At 43.6% G+C, this 12,979-nt stretch overlaps 1 protein-coding gene across 5 annotated transcripts in view; it reads right to left on the bottom strand.

Annotated features, from left to right (window-relative positions):
* The window catches only part of LOC117188775 (NPC intracellular cholesterol transporter 1), a 250,321-nt gene extending 238,759 nt beyond the window's left edge, over window positions 1–11,562 (bottom strand). The window contains exon 1 of one of the 5 annotated variants that reach the window (XM_033393141.1): window positions 11,521–11,562. In XM_033393141.1, coding sequence (XP_033249032.1) covers window positions 11,521–11,547 — 27 coding nt within the window. In that variant the 5' untranslated portion in view covers window positions 11,548–11,562. Of the gene's footprint in view, window positions 1–10,847; window positions 11,166–11,221; window positions 11,255–11,520 lie in introns of those variants that run through there. The other 4 variants (XM_033393139.1, XM_033393143.1, XM_033393140.1 and 1 more) reach the window with 4 other exon arrangements.
* Window positions 11,563–12,979: the final 1,417 nt, after the last annotated feature.

Genomic DNA, 12,979 nt, shown 5'->3' with positions numbered 1-12,979 from the left:
AGCAATTACATCATTAGATGTGAGGTCAGGGGCCAGCCGTGAAACAAAAACTTGTCGTTTTGGTGGGACTCCCACCAGTGGTTTAGTCACCACAGGCCTAGTACCTGTGGTGGCAATATCCGGAGGTCCGGAACGTCTATTTACTGGTGGGATCGGGATAGACGGGACAACTAGCGAACTTGCGGACACCACGGACACGGACGCTGCAGACGTACTTGGCTGCACATTCTCCGAGGCGATGAATTCGGCTACCGAATCTGCATCGCCAGCAGCTGTCGTTGCCCTTGGAGTGCCAAACGAGATCAACTGCTGCACACTTGGAGTGGTCGGAGTCAGTTTTTCGGCGGCGCACGGCTGAGTGACGGTTGGCAATTTCAGATCCCGCGGAGTGACCTTTTTGCGCCTCGGAGACTCATTCAGCAGTTTTAAACCGGTAAACTGAGCCTCCATGGCTAGGAGCCGATCGTATTGGTTTTTAAAACCAACGGTCAGCTCCTTAAAGCCACTCCGCGTCTGCCTCATGAAAGCCACCATGTCTTTCTCCACCGCACGGCATGCCTCGCAACTGTAATGCAAGCCATTACGTTTGGCTATAGCATCACTCACGAGGCCAGAAAATCCAGCGCATTTTGCGTGCACTACGCTGTCGCAGAGCCAGCAGGGGACATTCGGCTGATCGTGGGTGATCTGCTTCTTACAGCTTTTTTTGGCACAGACCACAGCGTATTCCATTTTATTATTTATTTATATACTATTATTTGCAAAACAAATTGGTATCAGACCAATGTGCCAGACAACGCTCAAAGCGGAATTGGTAAAAAAAAGAGAGCAGAGTGAAGAGCGGTTATAGCGAGAGCTACTAAGCAGAGAGCGCTATTGCTCGGAAAGTTTGAAGAGCGAGAGAGAAAGAACAGTTATTGAAGTGGAGGTGATAGCGAGAGAGTGATAAAACAACAAAAGCTACCAGACGAGAGCGGACTGCAATGCAATGTAATGCGTACTCACTCACTGCAACAACACAAACACAAGCACAAGCACAAGCCGACGCCGAAAAATAAAAAGTTAAATAATGTTTTAACACAAATCAAAAGGCATGCACTCGCGTAATAGAATAGGTTTCCAGATTGTTGTCTGGTTAGGAAGTATAATTAGAATTTAGTTAGGAAAACACCGGCTGTTTATTCAAAACAAAAGGAAAAAATGCGGAGCGCAAAACAAAAACACGTCTGATCACTACGAAAGATAATCGGATTTTTTTTTTGCCCCGGCAATGCCAAACCAGTGCCCAAAGCGACGGGAGGAGACTAAGTCGGTCCACCGTCTCGAGGCATCAAGCGCTGCGAGGAGGGGTCCGAAAAGCCAGCCGGGCCAATCCACGTCGGGGGGCCGCAAGGGCGACCCAGTTAACATGGTGGCTGCCTTGCATAGCGATATGGCGGCTGGTAGACGCCCTGAGACCGGGAAGACTGCCTCGAAAGAGAGGCCCAAGTTTCAGGACAAGAGACGTGCGGCATTCATCTTGGGCAACGATGACACGTTGTTCCTGACGTCTGCCGTCTGAATCGCGGTGATGGGCCAAAACAGTTCTGTCAGACTACCAGCCAGCCAAAGCAGGCAAGGGCGCAGCCAAGTCCCAAGCAAGCGACAATGCTCGGCGGAAGGCACCAGCAAGTTCAACAGGCCAAAAGGACGAAAACCTAAAGCAATCGTTCGATTGCCGAGATTGCGAAAGAAAAAACCCACATTGGAGTCCTACACAGTTGCTCCAAAGCCGACACGTTCCTCGGGACAAATGGCACCTCGTAGAAAACGAGCTATTTGACCGCTTCCTTCAGAAGTTGGAGAACGGAAGACCACCGCCCAAATGTGAGGACGCCGGGTGGCAGAGTGAAAGCCATGCTCGCTCGGCGGCCCTCTATATAAAGGCGATCGCGTCGCTCAAAGAGGTCTACCCAGGAGACAAGCTGGAAGCCATTAAATAGGAGGACATCTCCAGCCAACCGAGGGCCAGAGCATGCGTCTCGGCGAAGCCAGTGAGGCTTCTCAGCGATAAGGAAGATATTTTTGACTATGGCTACAAAAAGGTCGAAGTCAGCAGCATCCTTGCAAGAAGAGATTTGCACTTATTTTTTCATCCAAATTTCAGCAATGAAATCAGCAATCAGCAGGCGCTGATCTCAAACTGCGAGGCCAAGAACACCGGCCGAATTTTTAAGTGCGGCGCCAATGCTCATCACTGTCAGTGGGGAGTCACTGTCAGTTACCATCTGACCACTCAGATGGTCTTATTAAATCGGGGTAGTGACCCCAAATTCATTATTAAAAACAATAAGGCGCTCGATAAATCCTGCCCCTCTGGCAAGAGGAAGAAACCTGAATGCTGGAATCCGAAATCCGAATCCGAGGAACTCCCGAAAGACTCTTCATATAAGACATAAATCTAAGGCTGAAAACGTTGAGCAAAACTGGGCCGATTGCAAGGCCAGTATGTCAGCCTATAACTTAGGAAAGCCTTGGTCTTGATATAAGTTCTGTAGCGAAATCGGAAACAACTCAGAGCTCTCGCGCCTGCGTAGAGTTCTGTTGAAGACTACTCCCACCGTGGGCTACTTGAAGAACGCCAACCAGTCTTGGACTACGTCCAGCAATGAGTCGCCAAATCTTCTCCTTAATACTCACTTCCCTGGCCGCGATGAAAACAGACCCAACTACTTCGAGCCTCCTTCTGTCGTCTTAAATGCCATCCTGAGCCTGCTAAGCCAGGAGAACATTTCTTGGGCGATCAAAAGCTTTAAACCTTACAAGTCCGCGGGGCCAGACGGCATTTTCCCTGCCCAACTGATTCACGCGGGACATAAAGCCATTAATTGGCTCAATTGACACCTGGCTTCAGACCAAAGTCGTTTTCATACCCAAGGCAGGCAAGCCCTCGCGCACTGCCCCAAAAGATTTCATACCCATTAGTCTATCGTCTTTCCTTCTGAAAGCGATGGAACGGCCCCTGGGGCTGCATCTCACGGCGTGTATTCCGCACAGTCTGATCTCAGACTCCCAGCATGCCTATCGGAAGGGAAGATCTACCGAAACGGCCCCACAATCAATCACATCGATCATCGAAGCGTCCCTTAACTTTAAGGAGTATAAATTGGTAGCCTTCCTCGACATAGAAGGCGCCTTTAATAACATCCTTCCGACCGCCATCACTGGCGCACTGACGGACCTGGGGGATGACTTCCGGACGGTGAGCCGTATCGATCAGATGCTACAATGCAGGACGGTTGAGGCATCACTGGGGACGTCAACGTCCACCAGATTTGTCAGCAGAGGCACACCGCAGGGCGGAGTCCTCTCGGCCCTCCTATGGACGGCGCCAGTCAACAAACTGCTGCAGGAGATAGAGGGGGGTGGCTGACGCGTTGTGGCGTATGCGGACTGTGTTGCCATAACATTCTCCGGTAAATTTTCGCAGACGTTGTGTGAGTGCATGACAAGTACTCTCACGAAGATGTCGAGATGGGCAGACAAATGCGGGTTGGGAGTCAACCCGTCTAAAACGGAACTTCTGCTCTTCACTAAGAAGTACAAAGTTCCGGTACTGACTCCCCCAAAACTCTGTGGGGAAGCGCTAGCCTTTAGCAACAATGCCAAGTATGTTGGCCTAATCTTCGACAGAAAGCTCGTTTGGATACTGACCATAGAGGATAGAGTAAAGAAGGCCCTCTATACATGGAGTAGCCCTCTATACAATCATGCTCTATGGAGTGGTAGTCTGGTGGCCAGCCCTAATGAACTTGTTTAAACAGACTCAGTAGAGTTCAACGCATGGCAGAGCTATGCATAACTGGATACCGGGCTAGACCTCCTCCCCGTAGATCTCATGGGAAAGAAGGTGGGAAACCTTTCCGCCCTCAGAATGAAAGAAGCCAAACTGTGGAAAGCGTCCGCGGTCGAGCACTCGGGAATCCTGACCAGACTCCCGCAATTATCGGAGAGGACAGATTATTGTATCCCCAGTGATCACCTCTCGACGCCTTTCTAGGTATCAATCCCACCTAGGGAGGACTGGGAGATGGGCGAACCAGAACCTGGAAATGTCCACTTCTACACTGATGGCTCAAAGTTAGACGGCCGCGTGGGAGGCGGAGTCTGTAGTGTGTTCCAAGCGGAGGTTGTGGCCATCAAGGAGGCCATTCCTATCGTCTCCAAACTACTTCTAGACGGACTGTCTTCTCGGACAGCCAAGCAGCTATTAAAGCTTTAGGCTCAATATCGTAGAGCTCAGCGACTGTAAACGACTGCCACAGGTCTCTACACGAGATCGAAGAGCAGTTAGATCTCTTTCTTAAATGGGTCCCCGGACATAGGGACATCGAGGGGAATAATGCCGCCGACGAGCTAGCCAGGCAAGGCACTACAAATCCTCTCTTATTACAGAGGGAGCAAGTAACGATGCCCTTAGCTACGTGTAGATGGCAGCGGGAGATGGCAGCAAACCATCTCCTGTAAAGTCTCGAGATCGATATGGCCATATTGCTCTCCCAGATCCCACCTTTACTTAACCTAACTTTACTTGCATAGTGGATCTTTAATGAGTATCGATCTATCGCTAGGGATAGTCAAGGGTATATCGATAGGAGGAAGAGTAAGAGTTTGACTGCAGGAGCAAGTAGACGTGCGAAGAGAACGAAGAAAAAGACACTTATCTGTAACCACTCGAAGTTAAAATAAATACGATAAAACGACGTGTGGCGTATATTTTATGGAGTTTCTGGAGCGGATTCTTACTCACTTGTAGGGTCCCTACAATTAGCGACCCCACATTAAGCAATGTAGAGAAGTTTAATCTTATTAACTTGCTTAGAAAAAGAAGCGCTAGGAGTAGTAGTAGGCTTACCAAGTGAACGAGCAGAATTATCCTTAGTGCCAAGAAGCAAGTGTATGATGACGATTGCTTAATATTTTAAAATAAATATTTACAAAACATGCAAAGTCAGTCTGCATCCGCGCTGAAATCGCTTATAGACACAACTTCCACTATTTACGGGTCGCTGTTGTCTGTGGGCGATGATAAGTAAATTTCGAATGATCAACTGATACCCATCGTGGTGGCCAAGGTAGATCCAAAAACCCGCTCCAGATAGGAAGAGAATTCAGATAACGAGGCAATTCTATATTGGACAGACTGTTTAACGGCGCTCAACAAACGCTAACAACATTTATCGGCTGAAGAGAAGAGTTCAGGGCGATCTAAAAAATATAGCCTAAAAGTAAAAAGGCAAGTCAGGATTTGCAGAGCAATCAATTTGAAAAAACTTCGTTGACTTCCTCAAGATTATAATTGTCCATTTAGCAAGGCAAATGACCACGTCATCATATCTTTCTCGGCTTTCGCAGTGTTTTCAGTCGCAACCCGCTTTCAGTTTGAAAAGGGGGTTCCGCTATGCATTATTTGCTTACCCAAAAGGGCACATTGTTTAAAAGTGAACATCTTAACATTGCAGAGTCTGTTCAAAACCGCATCTTACTTTGTTATCATTCACAAGCCCAGCTGCGTTGAACAATTATCCTGTAAGTACTTCGAATGTAGTTTCCACTAGTTTCGAATCATGCAGTGGCACTCGACAATGATCAAGTTATTTTACCCACAGCAGTAGCTAATATTAAAAGCAGGTCAAGACAACATCAGCCAGCCAGAGTATTGCTCGACTCCGGATCTCAAGTAAACTTTATCAAGATGAATTGCCAAAAAGTTTACAGCTAAAGATAGCTCGAAGGATATTAGCTTGTTAGGTATTGGAAATCTGCTCTCGTATACAACCATTTGAAATGGTGGTTTTGTGATCTTTAAATCAATTTACTCGCCTCACCCAGAACAGGCTGTTCCTCCTACATATTTGGTACTGAGAACTCTCCAAATAAGTAACTAGAAATTAATTTGTTATTAGGTGGAGACACCTTTTCGATATTTAAAGTAATGGTCAAGTCTGTGGTGTCTGGACGTTGCAGGTCCAATGGCCCTCCAGCTACATTAACTTGCTCTATAGTGAGCACAGTTCAAGAAGCCTGCCGGCTCGACAGCTTGCTCAAATTTTTCTGGATGTTAGAAGAAATGTTACCCCCGAAGAAATGATGCATGTAAAATCCTTTATTGACAACATCACACGATTACCCTTCGGTCGATTGCAAGCTTCGTTGCCTTTTAGGTCAAGCTCGACAATTCTCGGTTCATCTTTTGAGACAGCTAGATGGAGCCACATGGTTTCATATCGTATCAATTCGTGGAACGACCACAAAGTAAATCACCTAAGCTAGGTGGTGTCGATGCGTCGTGCATAACAACGAGTCAAATCGCGGTCAATTATTTACATATAGTTGGAGCGGCTGGATGGGTAGCCGTTCCTATACGCCACTTTGCTGAGATTTCGCTGTCGCAAATCCGAAAACAAATGTTCCCCAGGTTTTTAGTCGATTTAATAGAACTTTGTTAGATCTATATTTAGTACAAAAGGTGGGGTTAATCCAATTCCTAGTTTTTATAATGATAACAATAACCATGTGGTCGCCAACGTACGCGAAATAGACGTAGACTTTGGCTTAATCTGGTCAAATCTGCAAAGCAGAACAGAATATTCTAAAGCAGTTCATTTATTTTAAAGAGTATTAATGTATGTGTTTAATCGAGGATTTACACAATAAATTATCTCTATTGGTGTTTTATTAATTGAATTAAGTAACGGTCGCGAATGTATGATCTTTCCATGTGTTTGTTTTTTTTACTTCATCACCTCACATTCTCCCATAAATAACTTCATATTTTCTTAATAAACAACTTAGTTGGCTTTTAAGAGACTTTGAGCAAAAACTTGTATCAATAATCCAATTTCTTAGAGGAGAAAATAGTAAAGGAAAAAATAGCTATCGAAATACCTAAAAAGTGATCTTTTGCTTATTTAAACAGGTTTTCAGTTAATGAAATTATATCCCAAATGGTTAAATTAGCTGAGATTCAATCAATAAAAATTAATATCGATACATCGGAATATCAGAAAATTTGTTTATATTGACTTAACTTTTTGACTTTGGTTGACATTTCCATAAAAATCTTACTAACGGCAAAGTCCAGGGTGGCAATAGAGACAAAACAGCCTCAAGATTAGAGCTATGTGCCAATAACCTTTCAAATTAAACTAGGCCAAAAGGTGGAAATTCACGAGGACAACGTTCACCTCAAATGGTGCTGGAGCGGACGGGAAGTCCGCTGTCGTGATCAAAACTAAGGCCGGTGTCTACAAGCCGATCTATCCATCGATTGGCACCTACTCCGATGGATTGAAGCCTAAATGACGATGTTGAGTTAAGTTGCCTTCGTTAAAAATGACGCTGCAGAATAAAACGAAGGGGAAAGTTGTGAATTGCTGCTACGCCCGAAATTAATACATTTATACCCGATACTTAGGCAATATGGCTCTCCTCAAAGAGTGTGTGCGACAGACACAGAAAATCAGTCAGAACGTGTCGGGCGCTGCGTAACCACTGCATATTGATTTGCTCCTTTTGGTTATAATAATTCGTGGACGTTGACATGCAATGACTGCATCTTTCAAGAGGCGATGAAATTACTGCACCGACAAGTGGCCCGTGTGACACCAGCAGAAGGCTGTTACGCGAGCATGCAGGAAAGATGGCTGCTAGACTAATATTCGAGGAAGATTAGCACTAAAGTTTCTGAGAGAACTAGGCATGCATTCGAAATAAACATAAAAATACCACTACAATTACTAATTTCTAATTACTAGAAAGGTGTGTAAGGATTAGTGAATTAATAAGAGTAAGAGAATTAGTGGTGGCTGTCTATGTCACCCCTGATCAAGTTGTGCATAAAAATCACACCAAGCATTTTTCTACGGTTAACTAAGGATGGGAGGTTTACTAATAGCAGTCTACTAGAGTAAGATGGGAGTCTAACACCTTCATCCCAGTTAAGGCCCCACAGAGCAAAGAGTAAAAAGTTTTTCTGTACTGATTCTATACGGTCCTGGTGTACTTTGTACTGACGGCACCATACACAGGAGCCGTATTCTAAGATCGGACGAGCAAGCAAGGTATAGAGAGTCTTTGTTATATAGGGGTCGTCAAATTCCTTTGACCACCTCTTTATAAACCCAAGCACGCCCATGGCCTTATTTACCATGGTAGAAACGTGTTCAGAAAACTTTAACTTGGGGTCTATCATAACCCCCAGATCATCCACCAGGGTGATTCTCTCAAGAGAACCACCAAATAGGGTATAGGCAGCCCACAAGGGGCTAGAACGGTGAAATGTCATAACTTTGCATTTCGAGGCATTAAGGTGTAACAAGTTTGCACAACACTATGACTGAATGTTATTGAGATCGGATTGCAAGCGAGAATGAAATGAAATGTCCTTATACTGGACACAGAGCTGAACATCATCCGCATACATAAGTACTCGAGAGTATGTTAATACCGAAGGCAGGTCATTAATAAGGAGTGTGAAGAGTAAGGGGCCTAGATGGCTGCCCTGTGGTACTCCCGAAGAAACCTTTAGTGATAACGAGAGGGAGATTTTGAAGAGGATTCTTTGAGACCTGGAACAAAGATAGCTAGAAATCCATCTCAGGAGGTTGGGCGGAAACCCTAAAAGGTCAAGTTTACGCGCTAAAAGGGAATGGTTTACAGAGTCGAATGCTTTACTAAAGTCGGTGTAAATAACATCCGTCTGTAAGTTACCTTGAAAGCCTTTAATAATGAAAGAGGTAAACTCTAACATGTTCGTGGTGGTTGATCGCCGAAATACATGCTCAGTGGGAGATATAAGTGACTTGCAAAGATGTTGCAAGTGCGGAGTTAATACCTTCTCAAACATATTGGGAACAGCGGATAACTTTGCTATACCTCTATAATTTTTTCTTCAGACTTGCTACCTTTTTTATGGAGAGGATTTATAAATGATTCCTTCCAGATCGGGGGGAAGCAAGAAGAATCGACGGACAGGGTGAATAGTTTAAGCAAGGGTCCACACAGAGCCTCGGCGCAGTACCTGAGTACACAACCTGGAACCCCATCTGGACCCGGTGAAAACACCGGCTTAACTAGTCGAAGATCATGAAGTAAAGAACATTCATTTAACAAGGGACTGAAAATGCCGCTCGACCTCGGTAAACCGTATGGGTACGGATGACCAGAGTAGCTTTCCTCAGAATAGGTGGCCAAAATTTGGCGGAGCAATTGGTGTTAAAATATAGGTGGGGAGATGCTTATCTTAAACGAGGCTATCTCCCTGGCATAAGAGAAGTTAAATTTCTCCACCTTTAAACCCACGGCTTTTAATTTGCTTTGAATAAAAGCAATTATATCATTAGATGTGAGGTCAGGGGCCAGCCGTGAAACAAAAACTTGTCGTTTTGGTGGGACTCCCACCAGTGGTTTAGTCACCACAGGCCTAGTACCTGTGGTGGCAATATCCGGATGTCCGGAACGTCTATTTACTGGTGGGATCGGGATAGATGGGACAACTAGCGAACTTGCGGACACCACGGACACGGACGCTGCATCGGCTGCATTCGGCTACCGAATCTGCATCGCCAGCAGCTGTCGTTGCCCTTGGAGTGGCAAACGAGATCAACTGCTGCACACTTGGAGTGGTCGGAGTCAGTTTTTCGGCGGCGCACGGTTGAGCGACGGTTGGCACTTGCAGATAATAATGATCCGATCTGATCCAGATTCGGCAATCTAATCGATATGGTAATTTTCTATGATTGTGCGATTTTGAATTGCTCGTATCTTCAAAATTGTGGTTGCCACAGATTTTCGTTTTTGTAGAGGAGGATTTTTTTAAATAAATTTGTAACATAACAGTGAGATCTAACAGAGGTGGGAGCTTCAAAAGCTTTAATACTCTCTAAGATCTGTGGATGGCCCAGATTTACGACTTCGGGCGAAATTTTGTATATACACTTGTAACATTGTGATATCACAGTAGTCTGCATACAAAGTTTGTTTGCTCGGATACAAAGCTTGGACGGTCAGACAGAAATGGCTATATAGACTTGGCTATTGGTGTTGATCAAGAATATATGTACTTTATGGGGTCGGAAACGCTGCGTTCTGTGTGTTACACACTTCCACTTTCACCTCAAAGCTAATATACTATAGGGGTAGTACATACTCTTTTTAAGATTTGGGTATAAAACCAAACTAGCAAGGGTTTCAAAACATACATTAAACATCTATGCGCATTCAATGCATTTAATTACTGTAAAGACACTGTGAGTATACATTAAGACAAATATATTGATTCGTACACCCGTATCATTAAAGTTTGATCATCAATAAATAAATACATTGGCCTTGATGATGTCTAAAAGCCTTCGGTGCATACTTTTCACAAAGGTGTCCCATTCACTAATTGTGTCCCACTAAACAACCAGTGCCATTTTTAACGATTCTTTCGATATAATTTTGCTCTTCCGTTTTTGTTTTTTTTTTTCACAAAATTTCCCGAACATGCTTCGCGGAACCTAAGTCAGGTAACTGGGGTGGAGCCTGGGTTATGAGCTATGGCTATTAATTCTGACAACATTCAATACTTTAAGATAGTTTCTCCAGCTAAAGCCAGCATGGAAAATGGAGCACTCAACAAGCGATTCAATATTTTTACCATTTAAATCTTAATAAGACGTAAAATTGACTGAATATGTACATATGTATGTACATATGTACACATAGATGCACATATATATGTACGTCAATGCATCATGGATTTTTGTTTTGGAAAACCTCACAAATCTGAATGACTGTTTAATGTAACTAAAAGGTTTACATACCAAAATAACTGATAGGAAGAATATTTCTTTTGTTATGTTGATACATACATGCATATATGAAAATTAAGACAGGGTGCTTTGTATTTAGACAATGCACTACAAAGGAGTGTAATTTTTTTATAGAAAGTTATGCACATTCATATGTAACTGTGTGCATATGGAAAAATGTTTTAATTATTGTAAACACAATTCGAATATATTTTCACTGACCCTTCTTTTTTGAAAGCGAAATTCACCGATGTACAGTGAAAAGTATTATTTAGAAGCAAGCACTATTCATTGTATTTTAATTGACAAACTGATCGAATATCTGTACTCGATAAAATGTAACTATTCTCTAATACTAATTTTTTTTAAACTATTTTCATACATACATATGTATGTATGTACATGTATCTATGAAGTGTCATAACTGTAATATTTGTACACATTTATAATTTTATAGGCCCTGTTCCTGTTTGGACGTTCATTAGAAATTGACCAATTCAATTTGAATTGTAATTCCGGTATGGGCACATCGAAAGATGTTTTCAAATTGATTCCAGCTGCGGAATTCATATGAAATAAAAAATGTATCTACTGAACCTCTAATATATAGGTTCAGGATATACATTTTTATACCCGATACTCAAAATGAGTTGTTGTTTTGCTGAATACTTAATTAATTACTTACATAATTACTATGCAAATAGGAATACATCTTTTTTAAATTTTCACTTTTTATACCCGATACTCAAAATGAGTATTGGGGCATATTAGATTTGTGGTAAAAGTGGATGTGTGTAACGTCCAGAAGGAATCGTTTCCGACCCCATAAAGTATATATATTCTTGATCAGCATCAATAGCCGAGTCGATTGAGCCCTGTCTGTCTGTTCGTCTGTCCGTCCGTCTGTCCGGCTGTCCGTCCGTCCGTCCGTCCGTCCGTCCGTCCGTCCGTCCGTCCGTCAGAGACTATAAGAGCTAGAGCAACGATGTTTTGGATCCAGACTTCTGTGATATGTCACTGCTACAAAAATATTTCAAAACTTCGCCCCGCCCACTTCCGCCCCCACAAAGGACGAAAATCTGTGGCATCCACATTTTTAAAGATACGATAAAACCAAAAACGCAGAATCGTAGAAAATGACTATATTTTCTAGAGTGCAAAATCTGAACCAGATCGTATAATGATTATAGCCAGAATCAAGAAAGCAATTTCATTCTTTCTCGCTCTGTCTCTCTCTAACACACAGGTTTCATGGTCGGTTTTGCCAATTGCAAAATATGAGTTCAAGGATCTCAGAACCTATAAGAGCCAGAGCAACCAAATTTGGTATCCACACTCCTGTGATATCGGACCTTGACCGTTTTGTGTCCAAATTTCGCAACACCCCCTTCCGCCTCCGCAAAGGACGAAAATCTGGGGCATCCACAAATCTCAGAGACTATTAAGGCTAGAGTAACCAAATTTGGTATCCGCACTTCTGTTAGATCTCACTATAAAACGTATATCTCAGAATTTCGCCCCACCCCCTTCCGCCCCCACAAAGGACGAAAATCTGTTGCATCAGATCAGATTGCTGAATCTGGATCAGATCGGATCATTTTTATACCCAAAAGGAACAAATCAATTTGCACTGGCTACGCGGCGCCCGACGTCACGCTCAGACTGATTTTCTGTCTCTCTCGCACGCACTCTTTGTCGTGTCGTTCAATATTAGCGGCGTCTGTCGCTGACGCCATACTGACTAAGTATCGGGTATAACTGTAGAGTTGCGGTGTCCGCAGCAACTCACAACGTTCCCCCTCGTTTTATATATTTTCAATTTGCATAATATTAAAAACCGTTCAAAATACTATTCCCTATGCAATGAAACTTGGGGGAGATAGCTGATATTTTAGTATTAATAAAAAATTAATTTAGGTTTCGGATTCGGCCGTCTGGCCGAAGAACATCAACATCTTCAAGAGATCCAAGTGTTACATGGGCCGCGCCTCGTAACAGAACACCTGCTGGGCTCAGCACCTGTGGCGTGGTGATGCGGCGTCAGCTGCGTAGCCGGCGGCCGTAGACTGAGATAAATTTCAGAACGGCATATATAAGGTGCAATTACTAGTAGTTGTTTTTGTTTTTGCATTACATTACCACTG

The sequence above is a fragment of the Drosophila miranda genome, chromosome 4, assembly GCF_003369915.1.
Source record: "Drosophila miranda strain MSH22 chromosome 4, D.miranda_PacBio2.1, whole genome shotgun sequence".
Classification (NCBI taxonomy): Eukaryota; Metazoa; Arthropoda; class Insecta; order Diptera; family Drosophilidae; genus Drosophila; species Drosophila miranda.
The sequence above is the reverse complement of the archived record's forward strand: the minus strand, read 5'-3'. Positions and strand labels throughout refer to the sequence as shown.